General features: G+C 48.2%; 1 protein-coding gene across 1 annotated transcript; it reads right to left on the minus strand.

Annotated features, from left to right (window-relative positions):
* Nucleotides 1-706: 706 nt before the first annotated feature.
* Nucleotides 707-20475, minus strand: LOC133342226 (transcriptional repressor protein YY1-like). Its single transcript, XM_061551232.1, has 5 exons — nucleotides 19616-20475; nucleotides 15204-15372; nucleotides 14062-14122; nucleotides 11340-11498; nucleotides 707-8118 (listed from the first exon to the last, which is right to left on the minus strand). Exons 1-5 carry the CDS (start codon nucleotides 20301-20303, stop codon nucleotides 7936-7938), a joined length of 1260 nt encoding a protein of 419 aa, XP_061407216.1. The 5' UTR covers nucleotides 20304-20475; the 3' UTR covers nucleotides 707-7935.
* Between the last annotated feature and the right edge of the window lie 2189 nt (nucleotides 20476-22664).

Raw genomic sequence — 22664 nt, forward strand, 5'->3', positions numbered from 1 at the left:
CTTTCGTGACTGCAGGGATTCATCTTCTTGGTTCTTTCGGTAAAGTCACGTAGAAGGGAAGTAATAAAATAATAAAAATAAAACATAATACGTGACTTTACCGAAAGAACCAAGATGAATCCCTGCAGTCACGAAAGCTTTAAATCGAAATATAATAAAACAATTCTCACGACGTTTCGGCCACAACGCAAGCAGCCGTCCTCAGGCGAAGAATGAAGCACCACCAAGCTTGGAGCGTATATTTAAGCTGGGTTAGAGGGGGGGAGGTGGGAAGAAGAGCGCCTAAACAAAATAATTTGCATATCAAGAGGAATTCAGCATATGGAAAATGCGTAGGAGGTGGGCGGGGGGGGGTTCCAAATCAACTATTAACATTCCTTTCCTTTGTTAATGCTACCCCCTCCCCCCCCCCCCCCCCCTTTGATGCTGCTAATCCTGCATAATGCACGGGCATAGTATTGATTTGGAACCCCCCCCCCCCCCGCCCACCTCCTACGCATTTTCCATATGCTGAATTCCTCTTGATATGCAAATTATTTTGTTTAGGCGCTCTTCTTCCCACCTCCCCCCCTCTAACCCAGCTTAAATATACGCTCCAAGCTTGGCGGTGCTTCATTCTTCGCCTGAGGACGGCTGCTTGCGTTGTGGTCGAAACGTCGTGAGAATTGTTTAATTATGTTTTATTTTTATTATTTTATTACTTCCCTTCTACGTGACTTTACCGAAAGAACCAAGAAGATCTTCTCAACTACTTTACCCGGTGTACAGAAATGCTACAAAAAAACTCATTGTGGTCATTTGCCATGTCAAAGCCATCGAATCATCACGAACATCATATCGGATCACACAATAGTCCACTGTTTACCCAGCAAAAGCCTCTTTTGGGATTCAATACACTTTCTTCTTTTGGCCAAATCTTTTTTTTATAAAAATGCACGTGCAAGTGAAACTGGAATGAACAAATGAAAGCCTTGCATATAACGGGGATGTTTAAATCATCTTTACAAACGAGCCAGTGACCCGCCCATTGTTCCACTGGCATATCCTGGCCACCTAACAACCGAGTTTGGCTTGAATATCAATGATCTCCAAGTGATCCACCAACCCCACCTCAACATTGCTAGATTATCGCCTCCGTTGACAATGTTGCCATCTGAAAATAGTTATCAAGTGTAGTTGGGTGTCATCGTAATCACTAGGTTTACAATTTCCTTATAAACATGAATCAGACTACCCACTTAGTAGACTTCCCAATACAGCTGTAGACATGTGAAGGTGATGTGTTGACCCACTCTACATGACAGTGTATGGAGTTCTGAAGCCCATGTCTTTTGTGGGAGTGTCTGAATTCAAGACGCGTCTCCCTCCACTTCCCTCGGTGACCAGGAATATTGCCTCCTCGCCTAAATAGCACAAATGGGAGTTGGAATAATTAGGTGAACGTCAACATTGTTCTCTGCTCAAACAAGCATGAGGCAGCACTCATCTCCATGGCTGTCCCCTGGCCAGTGCTGGAAATTCCACATTCTCATGACAAAAACCAACCTCTCCTGTGTATTAGACAACCCGTTGACTTCCCACAGTGGAAATCATGTCCTCAACCTCAACGTTATGACGATAATAATGGGCGGAGTCACTTCTCAATCAGGACTGACCCCCCCCCTCCCCCAGCGTTGGGAGCGTGTGTCTAGCACGCGACGAATGGCACCACCACCTGGCAAGATATTATTGCCATCCATTTCCATAAAACATGGACAGCGAGCGGCTCCCAAGAGCCACTCCTTCATTGTGTGGCTTCGCGCGAGTCCACGATTAAAGCACGGCACTGCACACCCCCCCCCCGCTACCCCACCCCAACTTTTGTCTTGACGAGAGCGCCACGACATCATTAAGGCACCGTTGCCGGGGGAACACGACGGCAGCAGCTGTGCCGATTGTTGGGGGTAAAGCGGTGGCCGTGTGCAGGGCCAAGGGATGCTCCGTCTCTGTGAACGGGGCAAGAAGCCATCGGGGGTTTTCAATCCCAGCCGGTGACGATCCTCGTCAGCCTGAGAATAAAGCATGCGCTGCTGGATCAGGCCAAAGGTAGAAGTGGAACGATGAAAGTTGCATCAGCAGGTTTCACCGAGCAAAGTAATAAAAATATGCTACTCGAGTCAAATTATCTCATAATATCCAGTTGTGACGAGGTCGTTAGAACTCGTTTCCATTGGCAGCCCTGAAAATCGGGTGTAAAAATACACACTTTCACTGTTGATTCAACCGTCAATCAGTATTGGAACTTTCAACCTTCCGAGTTACATTATCCACGGACAGTGCCACTAAAACCACAGCAAAATACAATTTAGATGTCACTCAATCTTAGCGTAGCTCCACTTTGAGGAGTACATGTTGCAGTTTTCCAAGCAATGTTCACTCTTAAGAACACATAGAAGTGCGCCATCTAGTATTCAGCCAAAGATCACTACTAAAGCAAATTTGAGTGCTCTGATCAACGTCTCCTGGCAATTAAACTTCAATTGCAAAACATGATTTAATTTCAATTGCAAACAATGAGCCAGTGCAGGTTGCCCAATGAGTTCAGCACACCTACATTTTACGAATGTTCTTGCCTGTCAAAACACAAGTTGTGCTTCTGGCAGCAAAGAGCTGCTGCTCACAGCATACCAGCACAATGGAGAGGTAATGAGCACTCCCTACACACACCGATCCACCCATGACATATGAATGGCACAAACGAGAACCGCTTGTACACACTACACCACACGTACGTAATTTTGGGCCGCACGATGCCACAGGTCAGCCCCGGTTGAGCAATGTGCTGGCAACACATGGGTAAGTATTTGAGACGAAGGGTCTACTCAAACGAGCAATGGGGCGGTGATCATCTGCTGGTGGTGTAAATTCAACATCCTCGTGGCAGGGCCAGTTGATCAACGGGACAACTACTGACGACTTCCCACAGGCTCACTCATGTTATTGACCCACCCCCCTCCCCCATGGACGATTGGCTTGGATGAACCCAGACTTCAATGTGCAGCTTTCCAAAAAAGCAGCACCGCCCAACTAGACCCGTGCTTGGAAACTTAGTTCCAGCACAAACCCGGATTCCAAATACGAATATAGTATGAAACAAAAATATGTAGTAAAAAATAGCAGCATTAAGAATGTTCTGGAAGGAGAGCGCAAGACACACTTTGACAAACTAAAAAAAAAACAATAATTTGTTTCATTCGTCATAATCAAGGACCAGAACAAACATGTCAGGAATATAACAAATGTGCAGTAAATAACTATACAGGAACGATGTGCTTATATGAAACGGAAGTTGGCAAGTGAGGGATGTGAATATCGCTTTAAACAGCTGTAAATCAGTGCTGGATCGATGTAACAAAGTGCCTAAAGAAGTGGGGTTTGTGGATCACATACAGATCATCGTGAGCTTGGAGATTCCTTCACCTGCTGGGCCACTAGATGGCAGGTGACGGTACAGAAAGTGAGCTCATGAAACATTTTCGCAGAACTTTCAGCGTAATCTGCTTGCAAGATTTCGTCTCTAGGTAATCTGGCTTTCATCTCAACATGCAAAGCAAAATGAATGTGGCAAACATCTCGATGTAGAAACATAAAAAAAAAGTGTCTTGGGACTCAGTGAGGCTTTTGCTGGTTAAATAAAGAACTATTTTTATTTTTGTTATTTCAAACCGAATGCTCGTCCTTGGCGCGTTTGACGCACTCATCTCGGTCTGCTCAGCCGCAACAGAGTTTCCCCTTGCGGAGACGAACACGCACACCTGGGGTCTGAAAAGCAGCCTCCCAGAGGTAAATTCCCACAGAAGCGCAGCCGTGAGTCCTTGCAACTTCAGGGAGAGAACCGACACCTGCGAGCATGGCGACTGCTGCTATGGCAAAACCCAGCGCTGGCCAGCCGGCGTTTCTGACAAAGAGGGGTAGCTTCCAAAAAAATCAACGCCTCGCAAACGAACAAAACACATACATCGACTGTACAAATCAAATAACATTTTAAACAGGTACCATTCTATGTTCATTATGTCACGTTCCAAAACAACAAGGACAGCAAATAATTTGAAGGTCGAAGCTAAAGCCCTGGGAGTGGAGTCAAACATTGACATTTCCCTTCAGGTGTGTTGGTACTAAACTTAGCATATTGTCTGTGGGATGCATGGATGCCTGGTGAATTCATAAATGGAAGTTATTATTTGGTCGCGAAGGCATCCCACCTGCTCAAACAAGCACGCTGCAGTGCGATGGCTATTCCTCATTTCCAGACAGGAGTCATTCACCTGGTAGGATGATCACTGTTGACTTCCCACTGATGCTGCTTATGTTATTGAGCTTCAAAGGGCCGAATCAACTCTCAAGGAACTTTTTGGTAGAGTCAAGCAGTCTAACCAAAGCACGATTGTGGATGGCGAGATGCTAGAAGAAGCCAAGCACCACTGCGTACAACCAGGTCACACATTCAAAATTACATTCAGGACTCGACTTGGTCCTTCGTAAAAATGACGACCAATTTGATAGAAGCCACCAGTGATTGTCCTACGGAAAGTGGTCTCTGTCAAAGGAATGCAGCATTTCTACCAATGGCTGAGGGTTTTCAAGAGAAATGATTATTTCCAAATGCTAAACATGGAGCTGGTTGGAAATGTTTAACTTTTGAGTCACCCAACAGCAACAAATATCAATTCTGCCCTCACAAGTTAGAAATCAGAAGTGGGGTTAGGGGTTGTATAATGTACTTCCTGGCCCCGCAAAGTTAGCACCACACTCATGAGCCTAGTGTAATGCATGGGTCAGATGAGGCCACAAGAACAAGATTGAAAATCACTGCACCAACTCCACACACACACCGACGTCCTACGCTAAAGCATTTGGCGATAGAAGCTGGGATCCAGCTCAATATTGCTGACAAAGCCATCATGTCGTCACGTATTGCGGGTAATAAATAAGACTGATGTTTGCATCATCGCTGAAATAAAATAACATTGAAGTCCACCGATGAAAAGGTCTTCCAGATAAACTTTTGTTTTTATAGAGGCATGTGTTTAACCGAAGCAAACTATGCTCGTGGATGTGTCTTGGTTTATAACGTCATGCAACCCCGTCGTATTAATCCATTGGGCAGCAGTGCCAATGGCTCAGGCAAAACCAAAACCGGCTCGGGATTTGCATTGTTGAAACAAGTGCCACTGGGAAACACTGGTTCAGAAAGGCATTTGGTTTGGTAGCCAAAGCTGAGGTGTCGTCACAGCCAATACCAGTATTACCAGACCTTACCATCGCTTCCCCTGTCTGCCAGATACCACAGCTGTTGTGCAGCAATCAACCAACAACCGAGTCAACCTACAAATTTTGTATCCCAACATTTGGCTTCAGAGCTTTCCCCTTGGTCACCAACATCTGGGTACCACTCCAATGTCTGTCTCAATGATGCCTGTCTTAATAACCTGCTCTCCATCCGGAGTTTTTTTCATATATACATAAAAACAACTTAGTGAGTCGACTTCAATGTTACCTAAATTCAGCAGATAACTCAACTTTAATTATTTAACATCACGGGGGTTGCCTTCAAACAAACCAATCTGATGTGGACAATGACAGTAGGCAAGATGTAGGGAAGAGGCTTACAACTAGGGCTCTATCTAAAGATGAACTATGATTCTCACGAATATTTCTCAGATATCTCCTGCACTGGGATGCGTGGCCAATTAATAATTTAGCAATGTTTTTCATATTGGAGGATATCAGACCACCCATAAAAGAAAGCTAAACTATTTTTTTTTATTTTACCATGTAAGGCCCACTGAGATATATAGCTCTTTTTCAGAAGTGACCTGGCCACAAATGATAGCTCAATGAAGAGGCTTATCACATGGAAACATAGCAGCCAAATACTCAAAACGCATGTTTCTAAATGCGGAGGAAAAAAAACGGAAGACCCGGAGAAAAATCCACGCGGCCACGGGGAAAACATGCAAACTCCAAATATACAGCAGGCGTCAGGGCCGGGATCGAACCCACGACCTCCTGTATACCAGGGCGAGGTAGTTAACATCTCGCCGCCGTGGCGTCACATATCAGTGATGTACGAGACAGGGCTTCTGTATTGAATGAGGCAGTGGCTCTACACTGGGTGCATTACTGTGGCTGGCAGTTAAGGGGACACAGTTTGCACGATAAACATTTTTAAATCCTTTATATTAAGTTTGCTTGCTTGCGCGCTTACGACCGTGCAAATCTTTCGGTCGTTTTTTAACGCACTTCCCGTGATCCAATCGAGCTGACATTTTGCACACAGACTCGTTGTGCGTGACAATTTATTTTCGTGAAATTTTTTTCCCAAAATTTTACACTTTTTAGGTAAAAAAAAATTATATTTAATTCCCAATTGCTTAATGGTGGCAGGCAATCATCTGACCCATAGGTGGCAGCCATCTCAAGCCAGAGGACGAGAGGACTCTAGCCACCCGTTTCAAAGACCAATGTGGGCTGGGTTGTGGCCCATTGAACACGCATATAAAGGATTTATAGTGAAAAACTTTGTTTTTACGGGTTAATTTTTTACGACTCAAATTCATTTTCTAGCCGGCTTCAAAAGGACAAAAAATATATACAGATGATTGTAGCTCTAAATAAATCTTGGTGACTTCTTATCAATGGCCGGATGCACGCGGATGAAAATGTGAGTTTTAATTAAGCACTACTCCCCTACTGAACACGTGGAAACTGCGCGACAGGGCGCCAAATTCTTTCAGCCATAGTGGATACAAATTAAAAATAAAAAGGCACAATTCATTCTTCCGCAGTAGTTTTTTTTTACTTTTCATTTCCAAGATTTGAAAAACCCTGCTCAAAATAATCATTTGTTTGTAAAACGGCATCGAAAAGCCCACTTAAAAAAATATAATAACATTATTATTATAATATAAAAAAAATCATGCATTTTGTCAAAGACGTCATCGGTTTTGAGTGCTTGTGTGAAGCTGGCACGATGAAAGTCAAACTGCTGTGCCCCAAAAACCCAAGTCGCATCAACAAACGCGCTCCACTCTCCCATGGGGGCTTAGCAATAATTATTGTTTTCTCCTGGACGCGAGTCCTGGTGAAAGACCGGAGTAAAAATGAGAAACAATTCACTTAACTGCCAAAGCCAAATTCAGCAACATTTCATTTCCGAATGAAACATAAAACAGGCAATAAAATAAAAGTCCGAAAACCAAATGTTTTAAGATACTGGGTCAAGCTTTTACACCTACAGGAGATAATTTGGCACCGTGTGGCTGCAAAGATGTGGGATCCGGTTCCAAAACCTTTATGCAGAAACGGAGCGGTTCTGGGCGAGACGCGCTGGTGACACGCGGCTTCGGCAGGCAGAACCAACGATGCTGAAGAAATCGAACCCCCCCTCCGCGTGTGTGTGCTGCTGCAACTGAAATGAAGCACTCGCTCGAAAGCCCCGGCATTGAGGCCCCAACTGCCCAGAACAACGTGGGACTCGGTAACACTGCCGTGACACGGCAGCACCAGTCGCAAGGCAAACTCCGCAAGCACTCTTTCGCTTGGCCAGTACCAAAAGCCATGTGTTGGTCTCCCGACGGGCAAAGCATTTGCTCCCCTCAGCTTTCCTCTTCTGAGTCATTAATTTGATTCTTCTAGTCGTGCTGTTTTCCCTCCTTTTTTTCCCCAATTCAAAATGTTTTTCTTTGCTCCATTGTTGTGGCATTTTTCACTTCCGACTGAAAAAAACTCGGCAGTTGGGAGAGAGAGAGAAAAAGAGTCTTCCGCCCGCAAACGGACGCTCACCGTCCCCACCCGTTTTGTTTAACTCGTCTCGTCCTCACTTTCTCTCGTTTAGTCGTCTGCGCCGAGACGTGACCGGAGGGGGGGGTGGGGGGTTGAGATGCCACCGTCCCCTTACTGGTTGTTTTTGGCCTTGGCGTGCGTGAGGATGTGCGACTTGAGGTTTGTTGACTGTGCAAACTTCTTGCTGCAGCCATCGAAGGGGCAGACATACGGTCGGTCGCCTGTGTGGATGCGCACGTGCGTGCGCAGGTTGAAGTCCAGCGAGAAGCGCTTGCCACAGCCTTCGAACGTGCACTAGGTGGTAGGGGGGCACAGGGTGTGATAGGAGAGAAGGGGTGTTAGAAGGATGCAGAACACTGGACTTCATAAACAACCTAGGTTCTTGCAATCAATAGTGAGGCATTAATTCTATACCCCGGGGTAACATTTATCTAGTATTCAGCCATGTGTTCAAAGAAAACCGAACATTAAAAACAATTCATGTTCAGAAGAATATTCAGTTGGGAAAAACATTCAATATATCAGTGACCACTTTGAAAGTCAATGGTTTGGTGTCTCTGCTCAAATGATGAAGGGGCAACACTATATCCACTGGTGGTCTCCCTGGCGAGTGGTGGAAATTTGACATTCCCAATTTGGGAGAATAATATTATTGACCGTTGACTTTGCACAAAGCGGTACTCATTTTGGAAAACCCATGAGGATAATGGGTTATGCTGAAAACTGTTGAGGACTTTCTGAGGCGTAAGTACATCAAATGGGTTCTAAAAATCCATATTTGTGGGTTTCCGAGTATTCCAGATTCCTTCCACTTGAAAAATGTTAATTCAATTGGCCCAACATCCCAATATAGAAGCCTCCTAAAAAAAGAGTCTAGAAACTTGGAGACATTTTCTTGAATAAACATAATTTTTATTTCAACAAAATGTGTTTATTTCAATACAAATGTAACACTAAGACATTCGCCCCCTTCGGGTGAGTAAGTTTAGAAGCTAGAGTAAAAATAATACAAATGTAATTTGTATCAAAGGAAAACGCTGAACACAAGTTACATGCAAGATAGCGATTTCTTGAAACACTACCCCGCTGGTGGGAATAGCGAAGAGGAAAGAGAGGATGAGGGGAACCCAGAATCGTGAAGATGACCCCAGGTCAGCCAAGCTCCGACTCGCGTTAAAGACGCAACACAGATGTTGTCTGTAGTAGTCGCAAAGGTGGGCTTTGTATACTGGGCTATTTCTGAAATTATTGTTTAACTTTGTTTTATATTCCGAGTGTAAAAATTAAACTTCCAGAGTGCCACAACAGCACCCTCTAGTGATGGAATTGGCGTTCAACTGCCTGAGGTGTACTGCACTGCATCACTCCATTACTGATATATTGTAATTCAGGAGTACAGCATTACCAATACATACACAATTAGTACGTATTGTGTACTATGCTAATGCTGGTGAATATGACTGGTTATATAGGACACCAAATGATCCTACGACTCCCCAGACCATTAATGCACTGCAAATCTGCACACGAAGGCATCCATGCAACCTCACCACAAAGCTGTAGCCAACACCAGTACAGAATCAGAATTTTTATTTAGACCGGAAGAATCCGATGAGCTATGAAGCTCCTTTTCACAGATGTCCAGTATCAGCGGGTCAACAAGTGAACACAAATATATGTATTAATAACAACCTTAACATTAATAAATAGCATTAACATCACCCCATATCTTAAATAATAAACCCACAGCCTCAACACTAACCCATAGCATTAACACTGACCCACCACTTAAATAACCCACAACCTTAATGCTAACCCACGGCCCTCCAAGCTAGCCCATACTCTCAATGCCGACTTGCGGCTTTAACTCTGACCTGCGGCCTCAAAGCTAACCCATGGGCCTCAACACAAACCCACGACCTAAACATTGGGCAATGGTCTCACCAACCCACGGCCTCACCCACAGCTTCAACACTGACACATGGCTTCAACAATAATCAACAGCCTCAAAATTAACTGTCTTTTCACAAGCAGAGAGCACCAAAAGCCTGACTTTCCAGGGTCCAACAATCCATTGATTCACATTGTTATACTTAACATTACATGCCTTGAATTGATTAGTGTAAACGGTTCACGTGACCCCTGTAGCCACTAGAGGTCACTACATTCACTGTAATGCTAAAAAACGTTCTTGCGAGGTCACATATATAGTGCATTACGGGAGCCAGCATCCATTCATCTATGGAGCCCATTCCGCAGAGAATATAAAATATTTGTCTTGTTAGAAGCCAAGCTTCAAGTTTAATTTGTTTAACCAGGTAACACATCAAGAGACCAAGCTTGTCTCATTCGCAAATGTTGACCTGGGGCCACATCCGCCAGTAGTGGGTGACTGCTATGCAGAATCCCAATTGAGACATTTGTGGGTGTTTGAATTTGGGTCCCTGATGCCGGGGACACAATCACCTACAAAATGACACCAGGTGAGATTGAATGCCCAGTGCGTAGTATTATTAGGGTCATCACACCCCGCAATAATAATCAGGGCGGGCGGGCGGCCGCTAGTTTTCTAACCGTGAACCTCTGCAACACAACCGGCAAATGCGCTACCGCGAAGGCCAAGTCACCACCAGGGCATTTAGAGGTGAAATTAACTCCAATTTCCATAGGTTTCAACGGACACATAGCCCCGGGATCGAGAATGATTTTAGATGAATATGAAACAGCAGGCTACGGCTTATTGGGTTGAATCTTGCTCGCCGAGTTATTGCAATATTTTCCCTGCCGTACAAGTTAGGGGCCATCCATTTAGTACGTACGCGTGGAGGGGGGGTTAACCCAAATGCGTACTCTTGCGGATGGGGGGTCTACTGACAATGTACGTACGCATAGAAAACGGGGGGGGGGGGGGGGTGAAGTCTCGATAATAATTTGTCTACATTGGTCTTCAAATGAGCTATCTGTTTGCTTAAACACATTAATATTATTCATCCTTGATCATTTCTATCGGCCGTTCTATAGGATTCGGGGGGGGGGTGCGTCAAGCGTACGTACGCAGGTGGGGGGGGTGTAAAAAGAACGCGTGCGTGCAGGGAGGGGTCAAGTTGACAGATTTTTGCATATGTACTAAATGGATAGCCCCTTATTACTCCAACACACCAGTTACCAAACACCAACCCAATGTTCCAAATGAGATATTACCAAATCTAAAATCCCATAAGAGCTCACGTGAAAAAAGACATCCCAACCAGAATTCAGTGAAAAATTTGTGAAACTTCAAATATTTGTGAAGATCACTATTTCGACACAATTATGTACTTCAAGTGGCTGGTTTATAAAACCCTGCAGTACACTTGGCAGTCTGCTCCACACGAACCGATGGTTCTACAGAACGATCACTTTTCAATATTTATCACGGTAGTGAGACAAGACTTGAGGTCGCGTGATTCGACTGACTTGAGGCGAGTTTGAGAGTGGCAGGCGGTGGTGGTGGGGGGGGCTATGGCCATGCTGACCTGAAAGGGCTTCTCGCCTGTGTGCACCAGCTGGTGCCGCTTGAGTTTGGAGCTCTCGACGAAGGCCTTGCCACACTCAGCGCACACGTGCACACGTGGCCCGTGGGTGTGCAGGTGTTTACGCATCGCAGAGTTGTCACGGAACATCTTGTTGCATCCCTGGAGCATGATAACGCGCGCACGCACACACGGGTACAACGAACGTACCCATGCAAAATCACAATTATGTATACTTACACGTACACTTACATAGATGCGTGCAGAGGTACACATATACAGGAATAAGAACACACATGTACGCATGTACAAAGACCCCCCCGAATAGCCTAACATAGTTTTGGAGCAAGTGCTGTTTGCGAGCATGGTACACGAGGGGGTGGGTAGTCAGCACCACGCCTGACAACCTTCGTCTCCTCAGTGGCAATGTTTTCACACCACACCAGATACTTACTTGAGGCCAAGTCGACCTAGATGGAGGCCCAGGATCGGTTCAGATAATGGTAACTGGTGTCGGCCGTGACCGGGAATTTAACTCGGAGTCAGCTAGTTCGTCGCGCAGCACGCTAACCACTGCACAACCTCTGTACATGTAGGCATGAATACAAATACTGTCAGACACGTGAAGGAGCATGTCATACACACAAGTATTGCGTGTCCCACTCACACATGCACAGATACACATACTGCTAGGTACATGTGAATGCCAATGAAGGTTAGGGATACTGCAAAGGATGAACCTATATATGGCAGCCTTTACATTTTGACCGACACCAGCTATAGTTTTTACGAATGCTGTTTATTTTAACAGTATAGACTGAAATTGAACAAATGATTTAACACCGAGTACACACATACATACATTAGCAAATCCCCATGCACTCTCACACCAGCATGCAAACAGGTGCCAAATGAACACGCAGACATGTAAACACAAACACTTGCACACATCTAGGAATATATCAAAGCATATAACCGAAATATATGCAACACCACCAACCACCCCGACACCACCACAGCATTGTGGCATGCAAGGTACTCATTTACAGGCCAAGTACACAACTGTTTGTTCAGCACTAGGGGTGTGGGCAGCCTACATCCTTAATGAAATACAAATCCACAATGCACCAGGTACTTGTTTACAGGCCAATCTCGTGGAGGGCCAGGTAAGGTCTAAACACCATTTGTCATTGGTTACCAAGTCGATGCATCTCTGCTGCAAAAACAAGAGGCAGGACTCGTATCCGATGGTGGAACAGAGCATGCGGTGGAAATTCTGCATTCCCATGGTGAGGCAGGATAACTGGTGTTGTGACTTCCCACCAAGTCGCATTAATTTCATTAGCCCTGGAGACCCGCAAGCGGGATTTGAACTCGCAACGTTACAACTGTGGGTCAAGTATTCTAAAACAAGTGCCATTGGGCCAGATACACTCATAGAATGTGTATGAAAACATTCCCATTCTTGCTTATAGGCTATTTGGGCAAGCAGTACTTTTAGCGAGTGCCTATTGAGCGGAGTGCGGTGTGTCGAGGCCAGAACGATGACTGACAAACCACCTTCTGTGCCTTCCCTTTGGTAACAGTATTTCGTTTTAAATGGTCCTCTTTGCGTTGTACTTTCGGAAAAAAAGCCGCAAAGCATGAACAAAATGTGCCAGCTACATGCACACACACAACACTTAAGTAATCAATCACTTCATACAGTTAATAATTCATTTACCCATTTGGAAGCTTTTTAAAATTACATTGTATTTGTCTAGACACACCTAGATTGGTATTGATTTCCTAAATGCATTTTGTTATACAGTATATTGCTTATTCTTTCTTACCAATTATATCCCATTCGTATTATTGGTGTCAAGGCATGCAAAGGCGGCCCGTCCATCAGGACTCTTTCCGCACAGCTTCACATCAAACCGGGGAATGACCCTGCTACCCTATGAAGCAATCCGTGGACAAGTCTGAAACTACATGACAGCCGACACGGTACAGTGCAGGGGACTACAGCAGTCAAAGTAAAACATTGTGTAATGGGCAGCTACCCTGTGAACACTCCACTTTCAGTGTGTAACCACATAGCAAGAGGTAATTACTTTTATTTTAAGCGATAAACGATTGCAAAGACAATTAAAATGCTGCAAAAGTTTGCCATCATCAGCTTGGGTTCATGTGCAGCAGTTGCTTTCAAAGCAAACAGACCACAAACAATGCAAAGCCTACACAATCATATCACAGAGCTGTTGAGGTAAAGTAAACTGAACATGTTAATTTTGAAACAGTATCATAAAAGTAACCAAATAATCAGATTAGACTACATTGGAAATACCAAACACAAGACTACTTCTAAACAACTTGAGTGATATTGTTTTTAAAATTTATTCAGCGACTGATCGCTTTTCAAAAATGGCAGTATTAGGGTCTCAATGGCATACATAATAATGAAACAAATGTCTTGCTGCTCCATATCCATTATGGATTATCTGCCAATCACTATCTCTCGAAAATCAAACGGACCAAGTTGACCAAAATCAAAAGAGTTTTACCTATCCTGGCTTGATCACAACTTGGGCAAGATTCTTGTCCCAATAGGAGACACAAAATTAATGAAAAAGTCAGGCCATACTCAATCACGATCAGGTTGGCTGGAGTGAGCCATGCTTCAGAGGCAGTGAGCTCCCTTAACAATTGGATGTAGAGGGGGGGGGGTGTAAGGGGTACAGACCTTGTGTGGACAAGCGATCGTCCTTGGAGACTCCTCCTCCTTGGGTTTCCGGGGCTTCATTCTGGCGCAAGGGGAAAGAGGCAAGGCATGGAGGGCATGAAGGCAGGACATACAACATGCCCAACCTCAAATACCTCCACAACTGTATTCTACGTAAGCATTTTCTAAGTTAAATTTCCCAAAAAATATATGTACAATTAAATGGACTTGCTCCTCCCTACATTCATGACCATATGCTGCATCAAGCTCATTAAGATCCTCAGACTGTGCATTGCTAACTGTCCCACGGTCTAGGCTTCAGACTTGCGGTGATTGCAAATTGTGCCATCTAAACTCTGGAACTCTTTGCCTTTCAGGACTTCCAAGACACTGCACATCTTTCAAATCTCGACTAAAAACATATGTTTAAAATGGCTCTCGGTAGTTTTCAAACATCTTTTTGACTTCTTCTTTCCTTGGTTAATATTAACTAGTTCTGCCTTTTTATGCATAGCCTCCTGAGAATGATTGCTTAAGGGCACTTTTACATATTCTTGGGTCTCTCGGTAAAGTCACGTAAATAGGTTCAAAGAAAATAACAAAAAGAACAAATACCTATTGACGTGACTTTACCAAAAGCCCCAAGAATATGAATTCCTGCAGTCACGAAAGCTTTAAGTCAAGCACTTTATACATTTAAATTATTATTAGATACGACTCTTTTCACAGAAGTGGTTGATGGTGCTCATCAACTTTGGCAGCCATAAGCCCGTCATGTAAATTCCACATTCCTGTGGAGATGGAAAAATAACTCAAAAGTGGTACGACATGTTACGGACTGTGTCGGTATGAGGGCCGAAATGACCCCCACTTGGATTTGAACTTACAAAATTGAGACGGAGCCAAGCACTCAAAGCAACAGAGCCACATGGACAGGTAAGGTGGCTGTCCAGAATAAAACCCTGGAAACAAGTGCTTCCGGCATAACAGCCATGTCACAGCCATTATGAACGCCAAAGGGAGAGACATCAAAGCCACGCTATTGCTACAATATCCCTAACATAAGCACTCTTTGTTAGAAAATACTACCAAAGTAATGAATAAGTGAACCAATGGACAAGCTACGAATGTTCGGTGTGGCGACGGCATGCACACGCGTGCACCTTGCAAACTCCGCTAGCTGTTTTGGGTCTGAGAGGTCAACGCCAGGGATTCCGCCGGGCGGAAGCTTCTTGCCCGTGATGTACTCCGAGTAATCGGGCAGCGGCGAGCCTCCCGACACCACCTCCTCTGCCAAGTCCTCCGCCTCCCCGTCTGATTTCTTGTCATCCGCTGAATAGGACGTAGGAGGGGTCGGGGGTTGGAAAACGTTAAAGCATGGAGAAAACAAATATCGCGAGAATCGAGGATAATTTCCAAGACACCTTAAATGAGAGCAGCGGCCGTGATGAGACCAGACTCTCCTGCCAAGCACACTCCTGTAAACTTGTGCTACCCTCATTTTGAGAAAACACTTTAAAGACGCGGCAGGGAAAGCGTGATGAAAGTAGCACTGCAAGATGCCTCTGCAGTGGGAAACGCCGGCCAAGGGAGAAGATTTGGACAAGAACCAAAGGCTTCTGTCCTTTGCCAGGAGCCTTCAAAGGGTTGCAGCGCCTAAGGATAACATAAGCCTGTTTGTGGCCCCTGTCCGAAAGGTGTAGAGCATTTTTTTACCAGCCGAACTTAGGATAAGCTGTGATATTACTTACCTTGCTTAACTGCCCAACTGTGTTGTCTGTAGGGAGATAATAATTTGTGGATCCGTACAATAAATTAAATTCCTAAGGAAATATTAACAAATTCACTGAACTATACACTAAAATCGTACAGTCGTACAACAAGCAGTAAATTGCATGTGCAGGAATCTATTGTTTTAGATTCACACGTGTTTATATATTCTATACTCTTATCACTGTAGAATTAATTTACAAATCACGAGACCAAAAAACTAATCTAACAACCAGAAACCGTGCCAAATGGTAAAATTACATAAAATCGTGGAGGTGGTGATTTAATAGATCTCTGGGAGTTAGCTTTAAAACTCGACGACAAACATTACAAGACGTATAAATTGAACCTCAAACCGCCACGTGAATGGGACAAACACAAGATGATGAATGGCTCCAAAACAGGTGCTTGAGTGACACCCAAAGGTCTACGCAACCACGGGGAAACCCTCGACCCAGACGGCAGTGCTGATATAAGAGTAGATCTTGGTGCTCAGAAAATTAAACTTTTCCATTGCAGCAGGCAGCAGTCTGTCTACAAAAACCATGACAACGGCACACAAACATCAATCAAGTCATGGGTTCCTCGTTGCATAAAGAGTGCGAGACAGCGCTCATATTTTGGCGAGATATTTAACCTCATGGTATCATTTAGATAGCACAAACAGAACACAATAGGCCAGCGAACATTAAAAAAGAACTCAACTTTACTGCAATAGATGGGAGCTATAGATTGTATTGTAAACACCAATATGACGTGAAGAGCATTTGATGTACGATCACGGCTGATGATTAATTATATTTGCAAGTCTTTACTGGTCACGCAGTCCTCAGCCTTGCTCTTTTTTTATAGGCATGTGACGACTCACTACGTTGCTGCAATTCAGGGTCACAATTTCATCAATAATGGATTATTTTTGTTCTTTTTTTCCTTTGTGCTGGAGGTATTGCTGGTCTCGTCTGGATGCTGTTCTGTCGTCTCATTTGCCTTGTCCATATTTTTAGCGCAGTCTTCATTTTCACTCCGTTCCCCTCTTTGTACTGCCCGCTTATGTTCCGTCTCATTTGCTCCAATAACCATGAATCCTGACAGCTTCCAAGACGCACAATTTGATGTGCGAATCCTATTTTAAATCACACAATCGTTTCGCGTCTATTTCATAGCTCGGTTACCAATTTTGCTAAGGTTCTTAAGAGGAGGAAGACCTCGCAGAGAACGGCTTGACGATGTGAGAGCTTGGTGCCAAAAAGATGTCGCCACTACCTGAGCATATTGGCACAAGACGGAGGAAAGTGGAAACAACAAATGACGAAATGTGCAACGGACACCTACGGGCGATCTGCCCATGGATTGTGATGATGGTATCGGCTATCTACGAAAGCATCACCCGGTCTTGAGACTTTTACAAGAGGTTCAGGCTCTGGTATGTTGGGACAAGTCCATTGATTGTATGGACATGACGTGAAACGCTTGGCCCCCTAACATCTTGCTGCCCATGCACTTCTAAATTTGCCCATTTAAACATCCGCACACGCTTCGGTTATAAACATTTCGGTGTACAAGTACATTCATCATTAGGGGTGTCAAGATGGATAAATTGATCAACAGCGTGCATCAAATCGCGCGTTAATCGATGAATTATTGTGAATGTAGGTTAATCATGCTGCCTGGATTCTCATAGCTCATTGGATTCCTCCAAGGATAAATAAAGATTCCGATTGTAAATTGCCCACAACGTTAAGAAGACTCGATTCTCGAATCTCTGCGGTAAAAAACATCCCTTACGAAGCTATGTCAAACACAAACGTGTGTTGTCTGTGTGTACAGCATACAATAACACAACATATCCGGCTGGGTGGCGCTCTTGTTCAGATATTGGTGGATACAATCAGTGGCTCCGTCCATTCAAATGTCACCCGCCACAGGGATGTGTCCACCACTTGTATTCGGGGCTGCCAAAAAGATGAAAACCAATCTTTGCCCATCATGAGCAGGGGGGGGGGGGCAACAGTTGTGGACTTTATATTTCTGGCATCTCTCTCAACTCCAGGGGGGGTGTGCGGGCAATGCGTGACAGTGGCCAGCGGGTGGCGTGAGGTTGCCGAGTAGCCGCGTGTGCCCAGCGAGAAGGGAGCGAGAGAGAGAGGGCAGTGAGTGAGCGTGGCTGTGTAGAGACACAGAGAAAGTGAAAGGCGGCACGACGACGGCGAGCGAACTCGGTCGCTGCCCCACGACTCTCACGCACGCCGGAAAGCGTTAGAGTCGCCGTCGTGAGACGTGGGCGAGCCAAGGACGCGAGAGAGAGAGAGGAGCGTTGCCGTCGCCGGTTACACAAAAACTACCTACAAATACATCGCTTTGGGGAGAGACGAGATCGAAAAAAACGTCCTTGAACGCTTTACGCAACCGCGCACTTGTTTTTTTACGATTTGCGGCGCCGTCTGCTGTACGAGACGGCACAATCCTCAGCGCCACGACACGCGCACAACAAAAACACCCCCCCACCCCAAGCCTTTCTCTCTCGTACACATCACTCACAAAAAAAACCCAAATAAATTTGCGCGCGACGCACTACGAAAACGTCGCTGCTCGCCGCGGGCGCGAAAAATATATCGATCCATGAGGAGAAGGGTGCATCGGGGCACGCTGCGAGCGGCAGAATCGTCGAGCGAAGCGGCGGCCCTCCCGGGGCCCCCCGCGCCAAAACGCGGCGGCCATGACGCCGCCATCTTCCCCGCCGCCATTGAAGTTACGGGGGGGGGAAGATGGCGGCGCCCAGGGGCCAGCGCAGCAGCACGGGGCCGAGCCGCGCGGCGAGCGAGAGAAGGAAGCTCTCGTTCGCTCCACTCCTCCTCTCGCTCGTCCACGACAACAAAACAATTACCACTCGACATTTATGCGGGGAGACGAAAGAGAACGCATCGTATTCGAGGCGCGCGAAGCTTTTTCTCGCTTTCTCCCCCCTCCTCCTCCTCCTCGCCCCGAAAGCTTCGCGCGCGCGCGAGTCTCGGGGTAGAAATTGCGACGAGCGAAGCGCCGCTCGTCCGCCTCGCCGCGGCTTCGTCGTTGTGAGTTTGTGTTGTTTGTCGCGAGCAGCCGGAGGCTGAGCTCGTTTGCTCTCTCTCGGTCTTATCGTCTAAAGTTCAAACGCGTTCCCCCCATTCAATGGTCGTCGGGAAGGGGCGTTCGTGTGGCCGGCTCCTGGCGGCGTGCAAGTCCCACGCCGCCGTGGGTCTTAAGATTAATTGCGTTTTAGTTCAACATCGGACGATGGGTGGTAATGGTTTGGCAAGACTTGCGAGTTTAAAGATGCGTTTTGTAAAAATAAGACCCAAGATAATGGGATGCAGTCTAGATCGAATACTATACCCCACAATAAAGCTGACTTCACATTTACACTGTAATGTTTACAGTAACACGTAAACACAATGTACCCGCAAATAAACATTCGACCACTCAACGTGTCCGGCAGTCATGAGTGGATGGTGGCGAGACGTGAGGCATGGACGTTCTCAGTGAATTGTGATCTATTCACTTAAATGGGAAACGACTGATAGAAGTCAAACAACTCGAGACAGCCAGACATGATGATGATGAACACCACATGGACCCGCCAGACAACACCACGAGAGGCCTGTTGTTGATCGACTGTGGTGGTGAGCACAGTCCACAACACTCGACAATAACACGAAGTGATTGTGTGATGCTGACGGACGAGGGTCATCGTTGTCGAGAAGTGACCGAATGGTGCTCACACTCCCCACAACATGACAATGTTGTCGATGGCCAACCACGCGAAACTCACCTGAGGCCCACATCGTGACCGAGAATTCCCCTTCCAGGGTCTTGATCTGAACTTTCTTCTGCTCCCAGCGGCGCGGCGGCCTTTCGGGCAGCACCTCGCCGGCCTCCAGCTGGTAACCCCGCCTGACCGAGCCACCTCCTCCTCCCCCCTTCTTCCCACCTCCCTTCTTCGACGGTCTCGCCCTGGCCGCCGCCAGCGCAGTGGACGGGACGGACGAGGTGGTGATGGTGGTGATGGTTGTGTTGGGCTGCATTGCGGCCAGAGACCTCTCGATAAGATCGTCATCGTCATCTTCGTCGTCCTCCTCCTCGTCGTCCTCTTCCTCCTCCTCCTCGTCGTCCTCCTCTTCCTCCTCCTCTTCGTCCACGGGCACGGGGATGAGGATGTGGTGCTGTTGGTGGTGGTCCTCGTAGGCCGACACGGTGAGGCCGCCGCCGTCATCGTCGTCGCCCACGAGCTCCTCCCGCGTCTGCACCAGAATCACCTCCTGCTGCTGCAGGTGCAGGTGGTGCTCGTGCTGCTCTATGGGCTGCAGGGCGATCATGCCCGGCGAGTGGCCGTCCACCTCCATGAGCGCCGAGCCCAAGGCTTCCACGGCGATCGTCTCCACCTCGATCTCGTGCAGCTCCACAATATCGGCGGGCATCTCGCCGCCCTCCGTGATGTACAGCGCGTCGCTCGCCTCCATCTCCGCGAGCCCCGGGGCCGGGCCCTGCCTCCTCCTCCTCCCTCCTCTCACTCTCTCCCGGCTCGTCCCGTTCAGCCGAGGGCTCCTCCTGCTGCTGCTGCTGCCGCTGCCGCCGCTGGGTGACTCAAAGCCACTCGCCGCCCTCGCGTCTCCCGCCTTCTGCCTCTGCTGCTCGCACGGCCCCGCCTCCTTATCCTGGCCCCGCCTACTTACCCTGGCCCCGCCTACTTACCCTGGCCCCGCCTACTTATCCTGGCCCCGCCTCCTTACCCTGGCCCCGCCTACTTATCCTGGCCCCGCCTCCTTACCCTGGCCCCGCCTACTTATCCTGGCCCCGCCTACTTATCCTGGCCCCGCCTCCTTATCCTGGCCCCGCCTACTTATCCTGGCCCCGCCTACTTACCCTGGTCCCGCCTCCTTATCCTGGCCCCGCCTCCTTACCCTGGCCCCGCCTACTTATCCTGGCCCCGCCTCCTTACCCTGGCCCCGCCTACTTATCCTGGCCCCGCCTCCTTACCCTGGCCCCGCCTACTTATCCTGGCCCCGCCTACTTATCCTGGCCCCGCCTCCTTATCCTGGCCCCGCCTACTTATCCTGGCCCCGCCTCCTTATCCTGGCCCCGCCTACTTATCCTGGCCCCGCCTACTTATCCTGGCCCCGCCTACTTACCCTGGCCCCGCCTCCTTATCCTGGCCCCGCCTACTTATCCTGGCCCCGCCTCCTTACCCTGGCCCCGCCTCCTTACCCTGGCCCCGCCTCCTTATCCTGGCCCCGCCTCCTTACCCTGGCCCCGCCTACTTACCCTGGCCCCGCCTACTTACCGTGGCCCCGCCTCCTTATCCTGGCCCCGCCTCCTTACCCTGGCCCCACCTACTTACCCTGGCCCCGCCTACTTACCCTGGCCCCGCCTACTTACCCTGGCCCCGCCCCCTTACCCTGGCCCCGCCTACTTACCCTGGCCCCGCCTCCTTATCCTGGCCCCACCCCACTTTGTAGGCCCCGCCTAGTTTTCCGGCGACTCCGCCCACGTTCGGCTGTATACCGCCCACTCCCTCGGCCGCCTCTTCAAAATCCCCGTTACACTTTCGTCAATAAAACTGTGCGGCCCTGAAAAAGAAATAAATATTTGCAGTTTAATTGTCGACGTTTCGGGCAGAGCCCCCCTCCCTCCCTCCCTGCTTCACAACAGAGAGACTCGCGGCGTCTCCACTCCCCAAATCCTATCCAATGTTGCCTCTTTGCCCTCTGTGTTATGATGTCAAGGACCATTGCCCGAAACGTCACCTTGTTTATATTATTTTCAAAGCCGCAACGCTTTCTTGTTGCCTTTCGTTCAATGAGTGCCCCCCTCCCCGCCCTTATAGCCCCGCCCCCTCCGACTGTAGCCCCGCCCCTTATGCTGTAGCCCCGCCTCTCTGGTTGTAGCCCCGCCTCTCTGGTTGTAGCCCCGCCTCTCTGGTTGTAGCCCCGCCCCTCCGACTGTAGCCCCGCCCCTCCGACTGTAGCCCCGCCTCTCTGGTTGTAGCCCCGCCTCTCTGGTTGTAGCCCCGCCCCTCCGACTGTAGCCCCGCCTCTCTGGTTGTAGCCCCGCCTCTCTGGTTGTAGCCCCGCCTCTCTGGTTGTAGCCCCGCCTCTCTGGTTGTAGCCCCGCCTCTCTGGTTGTAGCCCCGCCTCTCTGGTTGTAGCCCCGCCCCTCCGACTGTAGCCCCGCCCCTCCGACTGTAGCCCCGCCCCTCCGACTGTAGCCCCGCCTCTCTGGTTGTAGCCCCGCCTCTCTGGTTGTAGCCCCGCCCCTCCGACTGTAGCCCCGCCTCTCTGGCTGTAGCCCCGCCTCTCTGGTTGTAGCCCCGCCTCTCTGGTTGTAGCCCCGCCTCTCTGGTTGTAGCCCCGCCTCTCTGGTTGTAGCCCCGCCCCTCCGACTGTAGCCCCGCCTCTCTGGTTGTAGCCCCGCCCCTCCGACTGTAGCCCCGCCTCTCTGGTTGTAGCCCCGCCTCTCTGGTTGTAGCCCCGCCCCTCCGACTGTAGCCCCGCCTCTCTGGTTGTAGCCCCGCCCCTCCGACTGTAGCCCCGCCTCTCTGGTTGTAGCCCCGCCTCTCTGGTTGTAGCCCCGCCCCTCCGACTGTAGCCCCGCCTCTCTGGTTGTAGCCCCGCCCCTCCGACTGTAGCCCCGCCTCTCTGGTTGTAGCCCCGCCTCTCTGGTTGTAGCCCCGCCTCGTTTGTCTTATAGCCCCGCCCTCTTCCACTGAGGCCCCGCCCCTGTCTGTTGTAACCCCGCCTCTTCTGCCCCCCCCCCCCAACGGTACCGATTCAAATGAACCGAACGACTCCCTCGAGGTCGTAACGCGTCAGGGCTCACGACTG

Source organism: Lethenteron reissneri, chromosome 14, assembly GCF_015708825.2.
Source record: "Lethenteron reissneri isolate LAM-NWPU_2019-01 chromosome 14, ASM1570882v1, whole genome shotgun sequence".
NCBI classification, from domain to species: domain Eukaryota; kingdom Metazoa; phylum Chordata; class Hyperoartia; order Petromyzontiformes; family Petromyzontidae; genus Lethenteron; species Lethenteron reissneri.

What these genes read in the sequence shown, in the direction of transcription:
- LOC133342226 (XM_061551232.1), bottom strand. Translation starts at nt 20,303, where the DNA reads ATGGAGGCGAGCGACGCGCTGTACATCACGGAGGGCGGCGAGATGCCC. An exon ending in GGTCACGATGTGGGCCTCAG is followed by an intron (nt 15,373 to 19,615) that starts GTGAGTTTCGCG and finishes CGTCCTATTCAG; the next exon opens with CGGATGACAAGAAATCAGAC. An exon ending in CAGGCGAGAAGCCCTTTCAG is followed by an intron (nt 8,119 to 11,339) that starts GTCAGCATGGCC and finishes CCTACCACCTAG; the next exon opens with TGCACGTTCGAAGGCTGTGG.